The sequence below is a fragment of the Elephas maximus genome, chromosome 7 (genome assembly GCF_024166365.1).
Source record: "Elephas maximus indicus isolate mEleMax1 chromosome 7, mEleMax1 primary haplotype, whole genome shotgun sequence".
In the NCBI taxonomy this organism is placed as follows: domain Eukaryota; kingdom Metazoa; phylum Chordata; class Mammalia; order Proboscidea; family Elephantidae; genus Elephas; species Elephas maximus.
Genome location: NC_064825.1, coordinates 70,350,767 through 70,361,955, shown reverse-complemented (window position 1 = coordinate 70,361,955; position 11,189 = coordinate 70,350,767). Strand labels below are relative to the sequence as shown.

The 11,189-nt window shown below is 44.8% G+C and overlaps 1 protein-coding gene across 2 annotated transcripts; it reads right to left on the bottom strand.

Annotated features, from left to right (window-relative positions):
* Positions 1–6,966: 6,966 nt before the first annotated feature.
* On the bottom strand, positions 6,967–10,820 carry LOC126079489 (calcitonin gene-related peptide 2-like). 2 transcript variants are annotated; one of them, XM_049890516.1, is made up of 4 exons: positions 10,766–10,820; positions 9,618–9,712; positions 9,223–9,354; positions 6,967–7,126 (listed from the first exon to the last, which is right to left on the bottom strand). In XM_049890516.1, the coding sequence occupies exons 2-4, from the start codon at positions 9,701–9,703 to the stop codon at positions 6,967–6,969; spliced, it is 378 nt and encodes a 125-aa protein (XP_049746473.1). In that variant the 5' UTR covers positions 9,704–9,712; positions 10,766–10,820. The 2 variants fall into 2 exon arrangements, with proteins under 2 accessions (XP_049746473.1, XP_049746472.1); XM_049890515.1 differs by lacking the exon at positions 6,967–7,126 and adding an exon at positions 7,776–8,281.
* Between the last annotated feature and the right edge of the window lie 369 nt (positions 10,821–11,189).

Here is an 11,189-nt window from a genome sequence, read left to right as displayed (position 1 = left end):
GCAGCTTGGACTTCTTTAGCACCATCGGTTCCTGAACCTATGTTACCTCCTGAAATGGTTGAATGTCAACCAATTCTTTTTGGTATAGTGACTCTGTGTATCTCTTCCATCTTCTTTTGATGCTTCCTGTGTCATTAATATTTTTCATGTAGAATCCTTCAATATTGCAGCTCGAGGCTTGAAATTTTTCTTCAGCTCTTTCAGCTTGAGAAATGCTGAATGTGTTCTTCCCTTTTGGTTTTCTAACTCCAGGTATTTGCACATTTCATTATAATACTTCACTCTTTCTTCTCAAGGCACATTTTGAAACCTTCTGTTCAGCTCTTTTGCTTCACCATTTCTTCCTTTTGGTTTAGCTACTCGACGTTCGATAGCCATTTTCAGAGTCTCTTCTGACATCAGTTTTGGTCTTTTCTTTCTCTCCTGTCTTTTTAATGACCTCTTGCTTTCTTCATGTATGATGTCCTTGATGTCATTCCACAACTCTCCTGGTCCTCAGTCATTAGTGTTCAATGTGTCAAGTCTATTCTTTAGATGGTCTCTAAATTCAGGAGGTATATACTGAAGGTCATACTTTGCCTCTCATGGACTTGTTCTACTTTACTTCAGCTTCAGCTTGAACTTGCATATAAGCAATTGATGGTCTGTTCTGCAGTCAGCCCCTGGCCTTCTTCTGACTGATGATATTGAGCTTTTCCATTGTCTCATTCCACAGATGTAGTTGATTTGATTTCTGTGCATTTCATCTGGCAAGGCCCACATATACAGCTGCCACTTAAGTTTGTGAAAAAAAGGTATTTGCAATGAAGAAGTTGTTGGTTTTGCAAAATTCTATCATGGGATCTCCAGCATTGTTTCTATCACCAAGGCCATATTTCCCAACTACAAATCCTTCTTTGTTTCTAACTTTTGCATCCCAATCACCAATAATTATCAGTGCATCCTGATTGCATATTTGATCAGTTTCAGACTGCAAAAGTCAGTAAAAATCTTCAGTTTCTTCATCTTTGTCCTTAGTGGTTGGTCCATAAATTTGAATAACAGTAGTGTTAACTGATTTTCTGCGTAGGTTTATGGATATTATCCTGTCACTGACAGCATTGTACTTTAGTATAGATCTTGAAATAGTCTTTTTGACAATGAACACAATGCCATTTCTCTTCAAGTTGCCATTCCTGACATGGTGGATCATATGATTAGTCCACTGACAGACAACTGGTCTATTGACAGGAAAAAGTCATTAAGAAATGCAAATTAAAATCACAATGAGATGCTCTACACACCCATTAGAATGGCTAAAATTTTTTAAAAAACTGACAGTAATTAGTGCTGACAAGGATGTGGAATAACTAGGACTCTCATACATGGCTGGTGAGAATGAACAATGGTACAGTCACTTTGAAAAACAGTTTGGCAATTTCTTATAAAGTCAAATACACGCTTATCATATGACCTATTAATTCCACTCCAAAGTATTTACCCATAAAGAAATGAAATTTTTTTTGTATTCATTTCCTAGGGCTGCTGTAACAAAATGGCACAAACATGGTGGCTTAAAAAATGTGAATGTATTCTCTCACCATTCTGGAGGCCTGAAGTCTGAAATCAAGGTTAGCAAAGCTGAACTCCCTAAAGAGGCTTTAGAAGCTCTTCTAACTTCTAATCATTGCCAGCTTCCTTGGCTTGTGGCCACATCACTCCAATCTCTGCTTCCATCTTCCATCACCTTCTGATGTGTCTCTGTCTTCTCTTCTCTGTGTCTCTTATAAGAGTACTTGTCATTGAATTTAGGGCCCACCCAGATTATCCTGGATAATGTCATTTTACAATCCTCAATTTAATTACATCTGTAAAAAGCCTTTTTCCAAATAAGGTAACATTCACAAATTCCAGGTATTAAACATAAACCTATCTTTGTGAGGACCACCATTCAACTCACTATACCTATCTTCACATAAAAACCTGTACATGAATGTTCATAGCAAAACTGGTAACAACCCAAGTATCCTTCAGTAGGTGAATGGATAAACCAACCATGTCATATTATACAATGTAATATTACTCAGCAATAGAAAAAAAAATTATTGGTATACCCAGCATAAATAAATCTCAAACGCATTAAGCTAAGTAACAGAAGCCAGGCTCAAAAGGTTACATACTGATTCACTTATATGATATTCTGAAAAATGAAATACCAGAGACTTGAACCACGTGTATCCAAAAATATGTTTTATAGGAACAGAAAACAGAACAGTCGTTGTCTGTGGTTGAGGGCAAGGGAGCAATTGCCTGCACAGGAGAAGTATGAGGGAATTTTGGGAAATGATAGAACTATTTTGTATTTTTAATGTGTTGATGATACTTGTCAAAACTCATAGGACTAGATACCAAAAAGAATAAATTTTACTAAGTAAATTTAAAATTAAATTCTTTAAAAAAAGATTAATGTTTGAGAGGTTGTGGAGAGGCTGGAACACTGCTACACTGCTGGTGGGAATGTAAAATGGTACAACCACTTTGGAAGTTGATTTGGCACTTCCTTAAAAAACTAGAAATAGAACTACCATACGATCCAGCAATTCCACTTCTTAGGATATATCCTAGAGAAATAAGAGCCATCACATGAATAGGTATATGCACACCCATGTTCGCTGCAGCACTGTTCACAATAGCAAAAAGATGGAGACAACTTAGGTGCCCATCAATGGATAAATGGATAAACAAATTATGGTGGAATACTACACAGTGATAAAAGACAGTGACGAATTGAAAAACATCTCATAACATGGATGAATCTGGAGGGCATTATGCTGAGTGAAATTAGTTAGTCACTAAAGGACAAATATTGTGTAAGACCTCTATTATAAGAACTCAAGAAAAGGTTTAAACACAGAAGAGAACATTCTTTGATGGTTACGAGAGTGAGGTGGGAGGGAGAGCGGAATTCACTAACTAGACAATAGACAAGATTTATCTTAGATGACAGGAAGGGAAATACACAATACAGGGGAAGTCAGCACAACTGGACTAAACCAAAAGCTAAGAAGTTTCCTGAACACAACCCAACAGTTCAAGGGACAAGGTAGCAGGGGCTGGTCTGGGGACCATGGTTTTGGGGAACATCTAGGTCAACTGGCATAACAAAGTTTAAAAAGAAAATGTTCTGCATCCCACTTTGGTAAGTGGCATCTGGGATCTTTAAAGCTAGCCAGCAGCCATCTAACATGCATCAATTTGTCTCAACCCACCTGGAGTAAAGGAGAATGAAAGAACACCAAGACACAAGGAAAATATTAGCCCAAGAAGCAAAAAGGACCACATAAACCAGAGACTCCATCAGCCTGAGACCATAAGAACTAGACAGTGACTGGCTACCACATGACTGCCCTGACAGGGAACCCAACATAGAGTCCCTGACAGAGCGGGAGAAAAGTGGGATGCAGAACTCAAATTCTAGTAAAAAGATCAGACTTAATGGTCTGACTGAGACTGGAGGAACTCCAGAAGACATGGCCCCTGGACTCTCTATTAATCCAGAACTAAAACTATTCCCAAAGCCAACTCTTCAGACAAAGATTAGACTGGACTGTAAGACATAAAATGATAAGCATGAAGAGTATGCTTCTTAGTTCAAGTAAATAAAAATTACACGAGACTAAATGGGCAGCTCCTGTCTGAAGGAGAGATGAGAAGCCAGAGAGGAATAGAGCCGGATGAATGGAGACAGGAAATCTGGGGTGGAAAGGGGGAGCGTGCTGTCATATTATAGGAACAGCAACTAGGGTCACATAACAACACGTATATAAATTTTTGTATGAGAAACTAACCCAGGCTGTAAACTTACACCAAAAAACACAATAAGAAACAAAAACAAAGAAAAGACTCTAGGCTGGGGCTCTGCAAACCACATTTTCCTTTACCAGCTGCTCCCTCATTGTTGTGGTTATTATTGCTGTTAGGTGTCATCTAGTCAGTTCCAACTCATAGTGAGTGACGCTCCAGGGCAGAGAATTGCTCCATAGGGTTTCCAAGGAGCAGCTGGCGGATTTGAGCTTCTGACCTTTTGGTTAGTAGTCGAGCTCTTAACCACCACACCACCAGGGCTCCACTGCTCCCATTAGGCTTTGCCAATTAGGGGTGCATAAAGGAAACTTTTTTTTTTTTTTAAAGGAAACAAGAAGGCAAGAGGAAGGAGAAGAAGCTTCTTCCAGTTCTGGTTTCTGTTTCTGTCAGTGTCACTTACAATGTTTCTTTACTTTGGCAGTGAAGTTGGTTTTGTTTTGTTTTTCAACACTCCTAGACTAGCCTTGTTGCACCCCATCAAAGATACTGGCATCAGCTGACCCCTGTCAATTGTCTGAAAAGCCTTTTGTAAGTTCCTAGGTTGTAATTACCCTACCTCTTTCCTTCCTCCCCCTAGCCTAGCAGGTGGTAGCTGCTTCCTACAGTTTCCATCTCTGTGCTACCTCTTGTCCTCTTTTGCCTTTTCAGTACTCTATTGTTTCGCCAATTCCTTATATTAAATTCTTTCTGTTAAAATTACTGATGTGGCTCCTGTTTTCCTGACTAGAGCTTGACTGATAGAAAACCAAAGCCTTTCCTACGCCCTAAAAAGTCCTACATCATCTTTCCTCTCCTTACCTCTCTGACCCCATCTCCTACTTCTCTTCCTCTTCACTTACTGCCAATTCACAGGAAATACAGAAGATACTGGAACACGTTAAACATCACCACAGCATTCAATCTTCAGAATCCAGAATGAGGAAAACTCTATTGCACAAAAAACCTAGTCTGTCCAACACATAAATTGCAAGGCAGAAAAAGGTTGGAGGAGGAACTTCTAAATTAGAAGAGCCTTAAAAGATATCAACTAATAGGTATGCGAGCATCTAATTTGAACTTTGATGTTATATAAGACAACTGGGGAATTTGAATCATGATTTGATGTGTGATTATATAAAAGAATTAAGAAATTGTTCGTGTTAGATATTTTTGTTATATTATAGAGCCTTGCCCATTTAGAAACACATGGTGAAATATTTATGGATGTATTGATTTATGGGGAAGGATGGTAGATGGGACATAAAGGTAATAACATTGACCATAGTTGATCATTGTAGAAGCAATGGGCATGTGGGGTTCATTATATTATGTAAATACTAGGTTGTTTGAAAGTTTAAAACTTTCCACGTCTCCAAAATCTGAGGGGCTAGCATATGAGGCATCTAGGTCAAAGGATGGCTCATGGGTGCCTGGAAAGCATCAGGAATCACTGCTAACAAGCATATAGTATAGTGGTTTCAAACGTAACCTCTGGAACAGACACCTGGGTTTACGTGTTGCCTCTGCCACTGCCTATCAGTGTGACCTAGGACTTCACTTCTCCATGCCTCAGTTTCCCCAGATGTTAAGTGGAAATAACAATTGTGTCTACCCCACAGCGTTGCTGTAAAGGTTAAATGGATTACCGAGCATAAAACACCTATCTTAGAAAATACATTATTATTACTATTATTATCATCATTACTAAAAAAACTACTACGTGGGAAAAAAAGTTGAAATGAACCACCAGGAACTTGAACCAAGTATATTCAAAATACGTTTTTAATCTTGATGAAGTTCACAAATGGCACAATATTGACATTTCCTTAAACGAATTATACAATCACGTTCTTAGACAACAAGGCACAGCATCACCATTATCATATGTCCCCAGGGGCCACAAGAAACAGTGATTTTATGTCCCCCTAAGGTTTGGCAGAGCTGCCAAGATCAACAGGAGGCTTTCAAAGGCCCAATCTTGCCACCAGATAAGCCATTGAGAGATGCCATAGCATTTACTGGACATAGAATCAAACATAAAAATGATGCACAACAAATACGGAAATTTCTTATTTTGCACTCAGTTTCATTCCTTTCAAATGACAAAGGTGCTTTTTTTCAGTATCTAATTAAGATGAAAACATATGTGTCTTCCTTGGGGCCTTCTCACCAAGCTGTTGTCAGCAAAATGAATAGAAGTGGTGAGTTCAGCTTCATGGTACCTGAGATCAAAAAAAGAAAAAAAAGAGGAGGTAGAGGAGAAGGGAAGAGGAGAATGGTGGAATAATCACAATTATTACTGAAAAGAACACTAATTCACAGAAGTGCCTCTTTAAACAGTATTAATGAGTTATTGATATGGGATATAAGAGGGCTTTGCATGGTAAATGAAAATAAAATCGATTCAACTGTTATTATTAGTAGTAGTAGTAGTATTAAAAAAATAGAGTTTTCAAGGCTGTAAATCTTTATGGACTCATACTGCCACATCTATGTATATATGTATATATACACACAGGGGCCCTGATGCTGCAGTGGTTGAGAGCTATGGCTGTTAACCAAAAGGTCAGCAGTTTGAATCTACCAGCTGCTCCTTGGAAACCCTAGGGGCAGTTTTAATCTGTCCTATAGGGCTGCTATGAGCCAGAATCAACTTGATGGCAGTGGGTTTTATATAGATATATATAGATAATCATATTTATCTTACATGTATGTAATCATTATATTTTATATATACGTATACGTGTGTATATATTATACAATATAATGATTACAACCCTCTGGCCTGAGTCTGTGAACAGTAATCCAGGGTCGAGCCCTTTTCTAAGCCTGCATTCATTAATGAGCAGTGGCCAGTGGTAAGGTCTGCAAGCCTCTCCCTTTCTGAATCCAGCAAGCATTTTTTCATTTTCTTCTCAGATGGAGGACACTGCATCTCTGCAGCATCTCCTAATACTCGGATTTCAAGATTAGTTCTAGAAGGAACTCTACCTCAGGAGGAAGAATGTAATTGGAGAAAAGAGAACTGAAGAACCTACCAAGTCCGGTAGGCTTCAAAATATGAATCTTCACCTCCAAAGCCCCTCCCCTCCCTTCCCCCAGAATAGAAGGGCAGTCACCTTTTTCCATGAGTCCTTGAGCTGCTCAAGCCTGAAGGTCCCTGCGGCGCCGGCCGAAGGCCTTGGAGCCCACATCAGTGGGCACAAAGTTGCTCTTCACCATGCCCCCTGATCTGCTCAGCAAGCCTGCCAGCCGATGGGTCACACAGGTGGCAGTGTTGCAGGCTCTCTTCTGGGCAGTGACGCTGATTTGCAAGTAGAGAAAGAAGGGAAGGCCTGTCAAGTGAGAGGCTGGTGGGGAGGAGCCTGCCCCATGGGATCAACATAAAGAAAATACAGCTCTTTGACATACCACTTAACAGTAAGTGTTTCTCCTAAATGCACTTATCAAAACTGTTAGGGGAAATTGCCCGGCAGGCTTTGCTAGGCACCCTTCCCAAAGGCTGTGGCAGAAAACCCAATTCCTAGCCATGGGCACATGCTGAAACCCTGTGGTCCCTCCCCTGGCCTCACACTTGCCAGAATGGAAATGTCCCTTACACACAGTCCCTTTGGGACCAGGAAGGAGTGGTCAGCAAAGGCCCGGCCTCACCCCAAAACACACAGAGAGTATATAGAGGCCATGACCCAGCCACAATCACTAACAAAACTTCGAAGGGAAGTGAAAATTCCCTAAAGTCTTACCCGGAGGAAGCTTAGAGAGCAGGGTTTGCAGCATCCTCTCCCAGAGGTGCTTGTCTGCTCTTAAGCATACCATTCTCAACTCTTGAGCTGTTTCATAGGGACCACCCACCAAGCCGTGGGCCCAGCTATCTTATTCTAAGCATAGGCCCTGGGCACCCCAAGTCTTGGACGTAGGCCAAAGCAATGACCAACACAGCATAGGTCCTTTTTGAAAAATATGTTTATTTGCCACATGAGACATGAGGGAGGTGCTCGTTTTAGTACATTCAGAGGCAGGAGATAGAGGGCTATGCCACAAAATCTTCTAGGGTCTCAAGAAACTACCCTCATTCTCTTTGATCTTTAACCAGGTCCATAAGCCCTGCTCTTTCTCCTTCCATCCTGAGGTCCCCAACATTCTCTGTCATAAGCAAAACTACCAATATTAGTTTGAATTGCAGTTAGAGAGGGATACACATGCAACAAATTCATAAGAGGAAGCAAGAAAGGAAATCAGGAAGGAGTGGGAGAAATTCAGTTGGCATCCTGGGACACCCCAAAGCAGGAGGAGCTGTCGCTTTCAAAGTCGACGGCCATGTCTGCCTCTTGTCTTGCCATGTGCTCCAGACCCGAAGTTGTAGCCAGAAAATGTATGGAACTTGTTCAGGTCCTGCGAGTAGGCGCCCAGCATGCAGGTACTCAGACTACTGCACCGCTTAGTTCTGAAGCTGTCCAGGCTGCAGGGAAGAGACATGCCAGACAGTACCATGCACCAGGCTCTGCCCCCGTGGGGAGTCGCACAGGTTAGACCAGGGAAGAGGACCTCAAGCAGGGGCAGGAGGGGCAGGCAGAGGTGGGCAGCTCACACATCCTCCCTTGGGAGACTGAGGTAGACGGGGCCAGGGCAGTGTGGAGAAGGGCTGGGGTGGGGCAGGGGTGATCTTTCCCCAGGTTCCACATGCTGCTCAGTCCTTCATGCTCTGCAGAGGGGGTTCTCAGGATAGATGAAGGTGCAATGCATGTCTCTTCAGGGCAGTTCTGAGGGCAGGTCAGGGAGTGGTCTCTGCTCCAAGCTCAAGGTGTACTGGGAGGTGGGGTGGGGAAGGGTGCTCTCTCTGGCCTGGTGACAACATGCATATCTCCAGAGATGCTCCACAGAGAGCAGGTGGGTCCTTCGTTTCTAAAGACCCCAGACCTACCTCAGACACTGCTCTATGTGGCCCTACCCTCTGCAAGGCCTTGCCTTCACCTTGCAAATGTGTAGTGAAGGCTCCTTGCAGGTATGAAAGAACAATATGCAGGTTAACCAAGTGGGGCCAATTTTCTAAAAGCTCCTGAGATACACAGGGCTTCACACTTACCAGTTCTAACTCATCCAATTCTGGGAGGTCTTCTCAACAAGCCAGACCAATTCCCAGAGTCAGTGATCCCACACTTTCCCAATTCATTTCCTAACAGACTTTGAAAGTAGAACTTTTAATGTAATCTAACCACAGTCCCTCCAGCTGCAGCTGGACTTTTGTCTTCAGTGGAGCCCAAGAACAGCTGGGCCTGGTGAACTCCTGCAGGGGTCCTGGCCAGGTGTGTTCTCTGCTACCTCTTGGGATATGTCTTTACGCGTATATGGGGGGAGGGGAGGGGGGAAGGACCCTGTGCTGGGCAGGGTTTGGAGCCTTACCTGGAATCCTCAGTCTCATGTGCCAGCTCCCTGGTCTTCAGCTGCACAAAGTCCTTCACCAGTGTAGCCAGCAGGAGGCGTGCTTCCTCCTCATTGAGTACCGTTGAATCCGAGCTGCTCTCTAAGGCAGACCTGGTGAAAGGAAGAAAACCCAACGCAGGTGATGAGACCCCCTGCCCGCCCCCTTCTCTGGATAAGCAACCAGACTTCATGGTCTCTCCCATTTCCTTTTAAGGATGTTGCTGCCTTGACTCCCAGGTGGACGGGGCCTGAGGCCAATGTCCATAGCAGGACATTGATTCACCAGGAGCCAAGTGCCACTGTGACCTCAGAGTGGAACTGTCTAATCCCAGGTGCAGTGGGAGGGAAGTGTGTTCCTGGGAGGGTTGTCTCACCTGAAGGGCGCTGCCTGGAGGCTGCCCACTTGCCACAGGACCAAGATGCCAACAGCCAGGAAGGGGGAGAGCTTCCAGAAACCCATGGCGCCTCTCTGTAAAAGATAGAATGACATTACCACTGCACTCAGACCAAGCACTGCCTGTGAGCCGGCAGACCTAGGTTTCAGTCCTGCCTCGGCAACAACTGCCACCTGACCTCAGGCAGGTTACTTCACCTTCTCACCCCTCTGTTCATTTGCGAAATGGACTGTTGAGGCACTCTAAAGACACATTGAGTGAATGGCTTGGTGAAGGAGAAACAGCTGTGCTGGCAAAGGAGGGAGGGAGGGCTATTCTGGTTCTGCTCTGTGAAAGACCAGGAAGAAAGCCACACACAATCGCATGTACTCTCCACCTTTTGCCTTGATCTATGCAGAGACCAACGGCAGATTGATCCTGCTGCACACTCGCTCCTGTCTTCTCAGGGACAGAAAAATTTAGCACCCTTTCCCCTCTGCTGGGCTTCGAGCCAACGCATGGGAAGTGAAGGCTAAAAGGGTAAATTGGAAAGCAGCGCTAATCTCTCAGTCTGCGGGTTTGGACCTGCGGAAAGTTTAATTTAACGTGCTGGCGCTCTGCTCGAGCGCGCATTAGCAGCAGGTGCTGCTGGACGCCCGCATCTCGAGGCGAGCTCACCACCCCGGTCTGCGGACGACACTGCCCCAGGTCCGGGTCCGATGTCCTAGGAAAGCCCGCGGACCGGAGGTGCCTCTGAGGCAAGCTCAGGGCTCCGCCGTCCCGGGAACCAAAAATGATCTCTGAGGATGCAGATGACGCAGGATGCTTCTTGGCCAAAGTCGGGCAGGATCCTGCGCGCCGACGGGCTCCAAAGCAGCCTTCCTGGGGTTGCGGAACTTCCAGCGCGCAAGCAGGGGAGTCCTGGAGATGCTCGGGGTTCACTGGTGCTCGTTAGGAGAAAATGAGAGAGACAACCCCAACCGCCCGCCTTTTCCCGAGCCCCGCAGAGAGGGTGGCTAGGACCATCCGGCTGCAGGTCAGCCCGAGATGGCAGCGGAGAGGCAAAGGAGAAACAGGCAGACAGACCAAACTGGATGCGGGAATGGAGAGGCAGGTTACTAGAGTGAGCGGAGTGGGAAGTTCCTTACCTGGCGAGCCGCGGTTCGAGGAAGAGCGAGGGACCGGTCCACCTGGGATGGGCGCAGAGCCTGCTGTGGATGCCTACCGGGGAGAGCCCCCCGGTTCTTATTCCAATGGTAGCGGGAGGGGGGCTGCCCACAAGCCCACGCATCTAATCCAAAGTGGCCAGGACCAGCCAATCAGAGGACCGACCGAGCGCCAATTGCGTCATTGCTGCCGCTTCCTGCACCCGCTCACCAGGGAAGGGACCATAGGCCCCCGCTTTCGTTTGCATTGAGGTCATTACTTGAGGAGGCGGACAGGTTGGGGGCTGGAGGGAGCGAAGAGCCTTAGGTGTCCAGGAAGTGGGGGCAAGTTGGGAAAAGTTTGGCGTCACCAGCCTCCGAGGCCACAGTTTCTCTTGTCTCCTTGTCGCCTCAACTCCAACTTCGC